General features: G+C 45.5%; 2 protein-coding genes across 2 annotated transcripts; both read right to left on the reverse strand.

Moving 5' to 3' along the window:
* Window positions 1-3,717: 3,717 nt before the first annotated feature.
* On the reverse strand, window positions 3,718-4,635 carry LOC125117998 (transmembrane gamma-carboxyglutamic acid protein 1-like). The gene is made up of 3 exons (XM_047764179.1): window positions 4,588-4,635; window positions 4,167-4,392; window positions 3,718-3,806 (listed from the first exon to the last, which is right to left on the reverse strand). The coding sequence occupies exons 1-3, from the start codon at window positions 4,633-4,635 to the stop codon at window positions 3,718-3,720; spliced, it is 363 nt and encodes a 120-aa protein (XP_047620135.1).
* A 3,781-nt stretch (window positions 4,636-8,416) lies between these two features.
* Window positions 8,417-9,875, reverse strand: LOC125117999 (ferritin heavy chain-like). Its single transcript, XM_047764180.1, has 2 exons — window positions 9,766-9,875; window positions 8,417-9,377 (listed from the first exon to the last, which is right to left on the reverse strand). The coding sequence occupies exons 1-2, from the start codon at window positions 9,873-9,875 to the stop codon at window positions 8,585-8,587; spliced, it is 903 nt and encodes a 300-aa protein (XP_047620136.1). The 3' UTR covers window positions 8,417-8,584.
* Between the last annotated feature and the right edge of the window lie 2,036 nt (window positions 9,876-11,911).

An 11,911-nucleotide genomic window follows, 5' to 3' on the forward strand; every position in this document is an offset into this window, starting at 1 on the left:
TCTGTTAGGATGGTTAGGCTAAAACACAAAATAGAGGAGTTCCCATTGTGGCTCAGCAGGGTTAAGAATCCGAAGTATTCATGAGAATACAGGTTCGATCCCTGGCCTCACTCAGTGGGATAAAGATATGGTGTTGCTACAAGCTGCAGCCTAGGTCATAGATGTGGCTCAGATCCCACGTTGCTGCGGCTGTGGCATAGACCAGCAGCTGCAGCTCCAGACTCCTAGCCTGGGAACCTCCATATGCTGTGGATGTGGCCCTAAAAGAGCAAAGAAAAAAGAATGTGGAGAAGTGGGAACCCTCATGCATTGCTGGTATGAATGAAAAATTCTGCAGTCACTATGGAAGAGCATAGGAGTTCTTCTAAATATTACAAATGGAATTAGCATAGGAGGGAACTATGACATTTCTGGCTATATACCCCAAATAGTTAACATCAGGGACTTGACTGGATATTTGTACACCAGTGTCCCAAACAGCAAAATTCACGAGAGCCAAAAAGTGGAAACAACCTACATGTCCACCAACAGGTGAATAGTTTAACTAAATATGGGGATCGGGAGAAATTAGGAGGGTGGGAATAACACATACATATTACTGTATAAAATAGATGATTAATAAGGACCTACGGTATAGCATAGGAAAATCTACTCAGTAGTTTATAATAAACTATATGGGGAAAAAAATCAATATATTTATATATATATAGCTGATTCACTTTGCTGTACATTTGAAGCTAATACAGCACTGTAAGTTAGCTCTACGATAATTTTTTATAAAATGTGACCTCTGTGTATCACAACTCATGCAATCTTTTTCAGCTTTAAAAAGAAATTTAAATTCTGATACATGCTACAAGTTGGATGAGCTTTGAAAACAGTATCCCAAGGGAGGGAAGCTGTAGTGTCTTATGTGAGATACAGGAGAGAGGAAACTGGCTCCTGGAGCAAGGGGTAGTGGCTGGATGGCTTGAGCCTCTCCTGCCTGACCCAGCAGCCAGAGCAGGACCCTGATACCGCCCCTCCCCTCTGGGCTCTGCCTCCGCAGCAGGGAGGGGCCGGGGCAGAAGGAGCCAGCTGGGCAGTGCCAGGGCTGAGCAGGTGCTAGCAGAGCACCACTCTGGGCTGGCGGTAAACATCCTCAGCATCCCTGCCCACAATCCAGTTCCTGGCAGGCTGCCTGGTAGACCCACCTTTGAGGCATGGCGGGGAGTATGCAGAGCCTCAAGGGAGCAAGTCCCAGCAGCAGCAGCTCGTCTGCTTCCCTCCTCCTCGGGAGGTGGGGCTCCCAGCTCTCCCCACCTGCCTAGCGTCCTCACCTCCAGTGGGGAGGGCCTACTGCAGGCTCCGGGGCACGGCTTCAGACGGCAGTGCCAGGGAGGAGGTGCGTGGGTCGCTGGTGTTGACCCTGCTGAAGCTGGTCAGGCTGGTGTGTATCCTCCTGGTGCTGTGTCTGGACCTGCGGGCCGTGCTGAGCCCGGCCTGGGTCGCTGCCGACCACCAGTACTACCTGTCCCTGTGGGAGTCCTGCCAGAAACTCGCCAGCTTGGACATCTGGCACTGCGAGTCCACGCTCAGCAGCGGTGAGGGCCCGGCAGGCCACGACCCCTGCCTCCCACCCCTGACCGCCCTGTGCCTGCTGCCTGGACAGCTACCATTTCCCCCAGGCTTCTGTGTCCTCCACTCTAATCCATCTCATTACATCCTGGCCCTTTCTGGATCTTGAGGCTTCAGACACATCCCTTCCTGACCTCCACCCCACCTGTCTCCCCAGTCCTCGTCCTCAAACCCAGTGCCATATCCCAGGCCCTCTTCTACCCTGGGCATTCCTTGAGGCTCTGGAGTAAGATGCATGCTATTTTGGGTAAAAGGGAGAACCGTGTAGGTAAGTTTTTTTTTTTTTCCTTATGAGATACCCAATGAGTATTTAGGAGAAGAGAGGCACAATATATGCAGCTTACTCTCAAATGATGGAAACTGTGTGTGTGTGTTTCGAGGAGGAAAGAAAATAAAGAAAATGTGGCAAAATGCAGTTGTCAGGTATTGGAAAGTACTGATAAAGGGCATAGTTTGTACTATTCACATTTTCTGTAAGTTGTTTTTTGGTTTTTTTTTTTTTTTTTTTTTGTCTTTTTGCCAATTCTTGGGCCGCTCCCGAGGCACATGGAGGTTCCCAGGCTAGGGGTCGAATCGGAGCTGTAGCCACCGCCCTACACCAGAGCCACATCTACAACCTACACCACAGCTCATGGCCACACCAGATCCTTAACCCACTGAGCAAGGCCAGGGATCAAACCCGCAACCTCATGGTTCCTAGTCGGATTCGTTAACCACTGCGCCACAACGGGAACTCCAAAATTTTCTGTAAGTTTTAAGTCACTTATATCTTTTGACATACAAGCAACATGTTCATTGGTACCAGGTGCTTTCAACCCAATGCATTACAATCAAGGATTTGCCTTTCCTTTTAAGGAGAAAGATAAAGTGCACTGAAAAGTCATTAACTTTGTGAAAACTATAGAATATCTACAATGTATATTCCTTGAAAGAATGTACTATGAAGAACCAAATTTTATTTTTTAAAAACACGATAGAGTTCCCTTGTGGTGCAATGAGTTAAGGACCTGACATTGTCACTGTAAGGATTCTGGTGGCCGCTATGGCTTGGATTTGATTCCTGGCCCCAAAACATCCACATGCTGTGGATAACGGCCAGAAACAAACAAACAAACAAAATGAGCTATACTGTACTCCAGGGTCTCTGTGGTATTTGGTATAGGTAGTGAACATTCTAAATACCACTTAGGTCACAATTACAAGTAGCACTTTCGGAGTTCCTGTCGTGGCACAGTGGTTAATGAATCTGACTGGGAACCATGAGGTTGCAGGTTCGATCCCTGGCCTTGCTCAGTGGGTTAAGGATCCGGCATTGCCGTGAGCTGTGGTGTAGGTCACAGCCGAGGCTCGGATCCCACGTTGCTGTGGCTGTGGTGTAGGCCGGCAGCTACAGCTCCGATTGGACCCCTAGCCTGGGAACCTCCATATGCCGCAGGAGCGGCCCTAGAAAAGGCAAAAAGACAACAACAACAAAAAAAATAGAAACAAATAGCACTTTATTCCATTAAGAGTATTACGTAACTCATGATTGGTCTAGGAGTATGGCCAGCTATGTTACAATGCACATGTACACACACGGACCCACACAGACACACAATCTACTAAAGCAGTGAGAGCGAGACACAAGACCTATAGAGACGATTATCTTTTACCAATCTGATATTACTTGTTTCACATGTCAAATTCCTTTCATGGTTGGGACAAAGGAATGAATCCTTTTTTGGGTTTTTTTGTTTGTTTGTTTTTTGGGTTTTTTTTTTTTTTTTTTTGCCTTTCTAGGGCTGCACCCACAGCATATGGAAGTTCCTAGGCTAGGGGTCTAATTGAAGCTGTAGCCGCCAGCCTATGCCACAGCCGCAGCCAAGCCAGACCCGAGATGTGTCTGCAACCTACACCGCAGCTCATGGCAACGCCAGATCTTTAACCCACTGAGCAAGGCCAGGGATTAAACCTGCATCCTCATGGATACGAGTCAGATTCGTTTCCATTGAGCCACGATAGGAACTCTGGGAATGGACCTTTCTAAATGGCCACCTCTCATCATTTGCAAGGGTGGACCAATTCCATAGACTCTGCACCACCGCCCTGTGCTTTCCCATCTCAGTTCACCTTGGACGGCATGCGGTCCAGAGTCAAGAGAGGTGAGGAGGCATCTTCTCCGAGCAGAGGGGAGTTCTGATAGGTCTTTTCTGTCGTAGAGGTGAAAGGTTTTAGAACAGTGTCACTCTCTATTAGCCTCCTCTGCCTTTGCTCCCTGATCAAGCAGGGTCAGGGGATGGCAGGATCTAAAACGTTCCCCAACAAGGTCTCGTGCGAAACGAATGCCTCCCCCTTGCTCAGAAGCTCCATCTCAGCTCGGCAGGGTCCTGTGGAAACGTGCCCTCAAACACAGACCAGCCCCCGGAGAAGCCAACCAAGCTCTCGCACGGTATTTTCAGTTAGAGGCCATGTTCAGAAACCCACCAGGGAGAAGTTTTTGACCGACAGCAAAGCACACCATTTGAGAACGCGGGCCTCAAATACGTTTAACAAAGGGGGCGAATCCGAACCTTTTAAAAAGATGGCCAACATACTTACAGTTTTTTCATCATTTTCAAAAGCTTCTCTCGCTTCTTCAAATGTGCAGACTTCTTCTTTGCACTCACGCTCAATGTTGCCCTGTCTTATTTCCTCAAAAAATCCATTAGCTCTTGGGTAGCGTTTTAATACTGAATTGGCTTTTTCTCCTGTGAGGAAAACTAAAAAGAGATTCAATAATAAGCACAACATTGTAATCTTAGAAACATGTGGAAAGTCGAGACACAGGGTGAAATCGGCTCCCTGCTCTTTGGAAAGCACAGCCAACACCCTACACCTCTCTCTGCGGGTCAGCAAGGAGGTAACATCAGCTCTGAACCAGCCAGTCTGCTGCCTTCCTCCTCGTGTGAGTATGTCCTTTCAGTGGCAGCTGCCCTGGGCAGGGACAGGGACCTGATCCACTAGGCTGCGTCCAGACTTTAGCACCTTCCTGCCAACCATGGGTGTTTAAATATAGTCATAATAATACCACTGCTTATCCTCAGGACGGTAAGAGGAGGCCCTCGGGCCTTCTGCTCCTGAACAGCGGTAGCCGATCAAAATCCAGTCTCGGGACTCTTCGTCTTCGTCCCCCTAACGAAAAATAAATGAAACTCCAAGTGACCTAAGATAACCCAGATAAACCCAGAGACCCCTAGTTGCAGGCAAAGGCCATGCTGTGTAGTTATACTGTTGGCCACGGGGGAAGTCCGGCTGTATGAAAACAAGAGGTGACAAAACCGTTTTGAGAGGCTAAGATAAATGGGGCCATATCCACATCAAAGAAGAACTAACAGTTTTGTTCCTAAAAGTGCTTAAGTAATATATAGTGTGATGCTTTAACGTACCGAACCCCATTCGATTCTCTTTCAGAAAAAGTTCTTCTGCCTGACCTCTAGTGATACTGCACACAGTTAAGATGCACACCCATGGTAGCCTGTGCAATAAAAGGCAATAGCAAATAGTGAATACACATACACACATACACTTATGGAGAATTATTTTATTTTTCTATACAAGTAAATATGAGCTGTAATTTAATTACATAACTAAAAAAAATCTTTTTATGCTGCAAGCAAAAATGTAATGCCATTGGAACTTAATCCCCACTTATGTCAAGGGTTTGGAAAATTTCTTAGTCTTATGAACTTCTAAGATTGTGAAAGGCACATTAGGGGCATTTCATGATTTTTTCAAGTCAGTACTAAGAAAGTTTGTTAAAATATGTGTTTTCCAAAGGACATGTGGAAATAAATGAAGACTAGAAAGAGGGTGGCTTTTAAAAAAAATGAATAGGATACCAGTGAATTTCAATTTTCCTTCATTATTGAAATGTGTTTTTCATGGGATATGATATATTGATAACTCACCTACTATTTCTTCAGTATCCAAATTAGAATCCGCCTCTGGTCCTTGCAGGTGGTTAACAGTGGTCAGCCCACAATGACAGTTTCCGTGCTTCTGCACTTCATCAGGGTAGCCTTCGTGAAAACTGACTTTGAGTGTGGCTAAATGATGGAGTCAGCCCATTCTCTCCCAATAAAGTAATGATAAACTGGAGAAAACAACCATTTCAGTTTCTCTGGAATGAATAAAAAGCATGTATGTACAGGAGTTCCCGTTGTGGCTCACTGAGTTACGAACCAGACTGGAATCCGCGAGGATGGGGGTTTGATTCCTGGCCTCACTCAGTGGGTTAATATCTATCTGGTGTTGCCATGAGTGGTGGTGAGTTGCTATGGCTGTGCCACAGGCTGGCAGCTGCAGCTCTGATTCAGCCCCTATCTGGGAACTTCCATATGCTGCAGGTGCAGCCCTGAAAAGCAAAAAAAAAAAAAAAAAAAAGCATACAACATATGAAGAATGTTTATTCAAGCCCACATTATAAGGGAGACAGCTTCTACAGAAGAAATCCAGGCAAAAATTGTAGATTGCAGAATCTAAAATGCCTACTTTTGTGAAACTATTATGACAAGCAATAAATGTAAACTCCCTGAAAGGGCTTAGATGGTATCCTTAGAAGACGAGGACATTGAAGCAGCTGTTATTAGTACATGCCAAACAATTAGGCAAACCATATTTAAAGATTAAAATGCGAATGTGAATACAATGATTTTGTCAAATAGAGGGTAAATTAAGTTGTCCAATAACATTAAAAGGAATGGACTTGAAATGTAGAGCTACAAGAGTACAATGATCAAAATGAAAAAATTCACCAGAGTCTTCATAGCAGATTTGAGCTGGCAAAGAAAAATCCATCAAGTGTAAGGAAAATTGCTGTCACATTTGGAATGGATGGGCAGTGGGGTCCTACTGTATAGCACAGGGAACTCTGTGTGATTGGGTCACCTTGCTGTATAACAGAAATTGGAGAAATATTGTAAATCAACTATGATTTAAAAAAAAACAAAAAGCAGTGCAGCCCCTTTGGCACCTTGATTTCAGCCCACGGAGCCCTGTGTTGGACTTCTAGCCTCTGGGGCTGTAAGATAATAAATTTATACTGTTTTAAGCTAGAAAATAATAATAAAATAAAAAGATCAGTGCCAACTAAGTCCAAAGGAAGCAGGGTAAGGAAATATTAAAATTAGATCAGAAAAAGAATAGAGAAAAACCATGCAAAAGTCAATATAGATTTCTTACGAGGATTTCTGAGTCATAATCTGTTGTGCTCAATGCTCTGACTGGTGGATGGTGAAGTAACAAGATGTTTCTGGAATCTCAGGCGTCAACCTTCTGGTTTCAGCATCTTATTTCTACATGCTTATGGTTAGCAGGCAGTTAATATTTTCTGCTTTGTGGGATTTTAATACCTCCAAAGAAACTCAAGGATATGACTCAGGGTATTAGCTATAGCCCTTGAGAAGGACCAAAAGGTCCTTGACTTTGTTTTATAGTTAAACTATTATTATTTTCTCTTGGTTGACTGTTTTCCTTTGTTTCTGCACATTCTCACTTCTCTAAGGACATCTGTTCTTTGGAATTCAGGGAAGGCCTGGGAGGCTAATGCTCTCTACAAACAAGAGGGGAGCAGGGGGGACACAGGGGTTCTGCCCCAGGAAGGACTGGCAGAGTCATACCTGATTTCCACCTGAGCTCCAGATGCAGTCTTCTGGCACTTGCAAGATATTTCCACTCACATATGTAATAAGCACCTCAGATTTTACAGGACATTCCTTTTCCAATCCTTTCTTTCTCCTGGCTATGTCCCTGGAATAATAATAGCAACACCTTCAACATAGGCGTTCAAGTCCAATCATTGGAATGTAGACTCTTTTATCCCATTTCCCATTCCTCACCTCTGGCCCATAAGCAAATCTTGGGTCCTTGTCCAAGATCTGGAATGTGTGCAGGTCTCTTCATTCCTGTAGCAACCACCACAGTTCAAACATCATTGTCTCTCTGGACCCGCTGCAGTGTCTCCTAGCTTGTCTGCCAGCCTTGAGACTTACCACTCCCTACAGTCTTCAAATCAGCTGGAATAATTGGCTGAAAACTCACAGAGATTTATTCTACTTTATATTAAATATGACAAATGTGACCTTAACCTCGACTTTATATTTTTCAGCCCTTCTCATGAGGTAATTTGAGGGGTTGTTTGGGGGTTTTTTTGGTACCATCTTACTTTAATGGAAGAAAGGGTCCAATGGAAAGAAAGAAAGAGATATTTGGATGCTTTGTGAGGGCAATATGCCCACTAGCATCATGACCTGGGAAATCACCCCCACGTGTACGGGAAAGTCAGCCTATGGCCGGGTGACCATTATCACGTTCTCTCAGGGTGAGCTTGACAAAGAGGGACTCTGCCATACCTGTCCTAGGACCCCCAGGCTGCTACCCAGAAGCAACAAAGGATAACGTTGGCATAATTCAATGAGCCAAACGTTTTCAGGTCAGGTTGAAAACACCCTTCATTTCATATCTTTTCCAATTCCATTCTTCACTTCTTCCTAAGAGGCAACCAATAGTATGAATTCTGTACTTCTGTTTGTTTTTTTTTTAAATATCATCTTACCCCGCACAAACACCCACACACATTAGGGCCTCAGATGAGCCCGCCCCCTCCCCCCACTTTGCTCATAAGGGAAGGCTGTGTTGTGTTTTCCAGGGTTCCATGGAACACCTCCCCCCTCCATCTGTGGGGATCCTGAGCTGCACGTGGACAGGGCACGTGTCGGTGGAGAGACTCCTGGATGCCCGTTTGAAGACTTAAAAGGTGAGACACTGGCACACACATAGCAACCAGAGACCTTTATTTACTGAAGAACCAGTAACTTTACGGGAAGAAATGGCAAAAGGGAAAGAAGGAAGACCTGAGTGAACTTTGTCTGCAAGGGCAATATTGTGGGGGCCACGCGGGCATGGTGGCCTTGGACAGTGGCCCCGTGGCTCCGGGGAGGGCAGTCCAGGGTCAGTCCTTCTTGCGGCGGTCACCCAGGGTGAGCTTCTCAAAGAGGTACTCGGCCATCTCAACCTCCGGGGCCCCCATCTGGCTCAGCGTGGTGACATGGTCCCCCAGCTCTTTGATGAACTCGACCTGCTGGTCCAGGTAGCGACTCTTGAGGAAGTGACAGAGCTGGGCGTCGCTCTTGCGGGTGGCCAGCCGGTGCAGGTCGAGCAGGCTCTGGTGGACGCGCTTCTCCAGGTGCAGGGCGCACTGCAGGGCCTGGAGGCCGCCCCCCGAGGCTTCCAGGTCGGGCTTCCTGATGTTGCGGAAGCGGAGGCGGCCCCCGCGCCGGTTCTGCAGGCTCATCAGCTCCTGGGCGCACTCGCTCCGCTCGTGGGAGCGGCGCAGGAAGCAGCGGGCCAGGGGCTTCGCGGCCCCGTCCTCGTGGTCGAAGGAGAAGGCCATGACCAGGTAGGCGTAGGAGGCGTGCAGCTCCAGGTTGGCGTGGCAGTTGAGGGCGGCCTCGCACTCGGGGTGGAAGTTCTGGCGCACCTGCGAGGGCGGCGTGATCACAAGGCCGGGCGGCGGGGGCGCCAAGGCGAAGGGGAAGGCGGCGCGGAAGGCGGCGCGGAAGCGGGGGCTGCGGGGCGGGCAGCGGCGGGGGCGCCGGCGGTGCCGGCCGCCTCGGAGCGTCCCCAGGGCGGGTGATGGGGAGGGCCGGGGCCCGGTGGGCTCCGGGCCTGGCGGCGGGGTCCTAGGGCGCCGGCTCTGGGATGGACCGGAAGCCGCGTGGTTGTGCGGCGCAGGCGAGGGGGGCCTTGGGGACCGTTACAGGAAGTGGGTCGAAGGGCGGAGGGGCGGGGTCGAAGGGGGCGGGGTCGAAGGGGGCGGGGCATGACCCCTGTGGGGCGGGTTCCTTGGAAGCCTGGGCGAGGCAGGGCGGCTTTGACTGCCCATCTGGCGTCTAACGAATGTCTCATTGTGCAGCAACATTTTCAATTTGTGAGAACTTTATCTTTTCCTCTTCTTTCCTTCTGTAGCAGCCTTTTCTTCTTTTATACATCCATTTTCTTCCCTTAATATTTTGAGAACGTGAATTTGACATTTTGGTAAAATTCTATTCTTTCTGTTTCCTGTATTATATCTGGGGTTCCCCCCCGTCCACCCCAGAAACAGCTCATTTTGTTCATGATCTTCTCTTTTACTTTCCGCAAACATTTGGTAAATCCTTTCTTCGTTTAAATTTAGGGATAAAGGACTCCTTTGATTGGCCTTGGTGATTAGGATGGATCTGCTCTAGAGTTGTGAGGTCCATTTCTCTAACAGTCTCCTTGGAATGGGAGCAAAGAGCGTGTCAGTTATTCAGTGCCCTTCTCCTTGAGGGTACCTGGCATGGAGCTTGCAGGTAGGCGAAGGATCTAAACTTTTGTCAGATTAAAGATGGTATTTCTGACACTGGAAGACAAATGTTTTTCCTTTTGAGGTAGCTTTGTCTTGTTCTTTCCCTTCTGTTCAGATTTACAGTTGTCTTAAACTTAGTGCATTTAGAGTTCAATTTTGGGAGATTAAAGGTGGTCAAATGTGCTTATGCCCAGTGAAAGTAGAGGTGAGAGAGACAGGGCAGGGTAAGACAAATGTGTTGTCCCCAGGGTAGCTTTTTCATGTCACAGTTGACCTAGGACCTTTCCTGGTGCTGCAGTTTCATTTGCTCCTGTTCTGAGAGTTTGAATATGAGGGGGTTTTCTTTTGCAGATGTTTCAAGTTTTTTGAGTTAACCAGTCTCATAACCTCTGCTTTTCCATTCTATCAAGGATTCCTTACAGTGTCCGGTCTCCTAGTGGCACTCTCCACTGATTGTGTTTGTGTCTGTGTTGTCTGAGTGTATACACTTTTTGTTAACCACAAGAATTCATTTTTTTTTACTTTTTAAAAATTAAAAATACCTATATTTTGAATAGCCAACTTTTTACATCATTCAGAAGCCACAGAATTCTCTCTGGGTGTAGCTCTTGGGCAATATTTGATATAATTGGGATGAGAAAAATAGACAAATTAAAAAATCATATTCATGTTAAGAAAAATTACAGCATCAGAGTAATTTTAGAAACATATTCCTTAATAGCATTTATTTTTTCAAGTTCACACAACATTTACAAGGATAGACCATATTGTAGGCCACAATTTATCAATGAATATGAACTCACTCCTATCCTAAAAAATAAGTTCTCTGATTATAATAAAATTCCATTAGAAGTCATTAACATAAAAATAAGAAAAACACTCAAATATTTGGAGTTGAGCTATACATTTCCAAGAAACCCAAGGATTAAAGAAGAGATCAAAGGAAATTAAAAATAATTTGAAATTGAATGAAAACAAAAAAACAGCATATCAACCTTTGTTGGATATTGCTAAAGTAATGCTTACATGTTAATGTATAGCATTAAATTCCTATGTCAGAAAATAATGCCTCAAATCTCTTAACCTAAAAAGTAGAAAAGGAAAACCAAAATAATCCCAAGTCGAGCAGAAGGGAATTTTTTAAATAGAAGCAGAAGCCGGTAGAAAGAAAACCACACAAATAAATAAAAGCAATAGTCAAGTCAGTGATAACAAAGCAGGATCTTTAAGAAAGTTAAACAAGATAAACTCCTAGACAAACTAATCAGGAATAAAAAAAGGGAGAAGGAAAGAGAAGGCACAAATTAGCAGTGTCAGGAATGAGGGCATTCACATCACTGCAGATCACTGCAGTATACTCACTCAAAAGATGATGAGGGAATGTAATCGTTACATTATGATAAAATAAATATATATTTCAGTTTTCATCTCAAGCTCCAGGTGGGTCTTGAACCCTAGTAATTTTCTAAGTGGTAAGGATCATTGAATAATTTCTTCTTATAATACATAGTGTTTTACCCCAGCTCTAAAAAAAGCTTTGGAATGATAAAGGTGAAAGGAGCATCTTTTGTTATTCATAACAAACTTCTTTCAACCATGTGAGTTTATGATAATGAGGTGACACTTTTTGGAAATCACCTAAGGATGGGACATTTGTTGTCAGGGAAAACAACATTGTGGTGAGAGGACTGTAATTTTTAGCCCTTCCTTCTGACCTTCAGAAGGGAGAGGAGCTAGAGGTTAAGTTTATCACCAATGACCAATGATTTAATCAGTCATAATGAGGCTGCTATAAAAGACCTAATGGAAGGGGTTCAGACAACTACCTGATTAGTGGACACAAGGAGGTACTGGGAGAATGATGCTCCATGCCCTGTCCCCTCTTCCTTGCCCCGTGATATGCTTCTATCTGGCTGCTCTTGAGTTTTATCATTTTATAATAAACTGATA

This window comes from Phacochoerus africanus, chromosome X (assembly GCF_016906955.1).
Source record: "Phacochoerus africanus isolate WHEZ1 chromosome X, ROS_Pafr_v1, whole genome shotgun sequence".
NCBI lineage: Eukaryota > Metazoa > Chordata > Mammalia > Artiodactyla > Suidae > Phacochoerus > Phacochoerus africanus.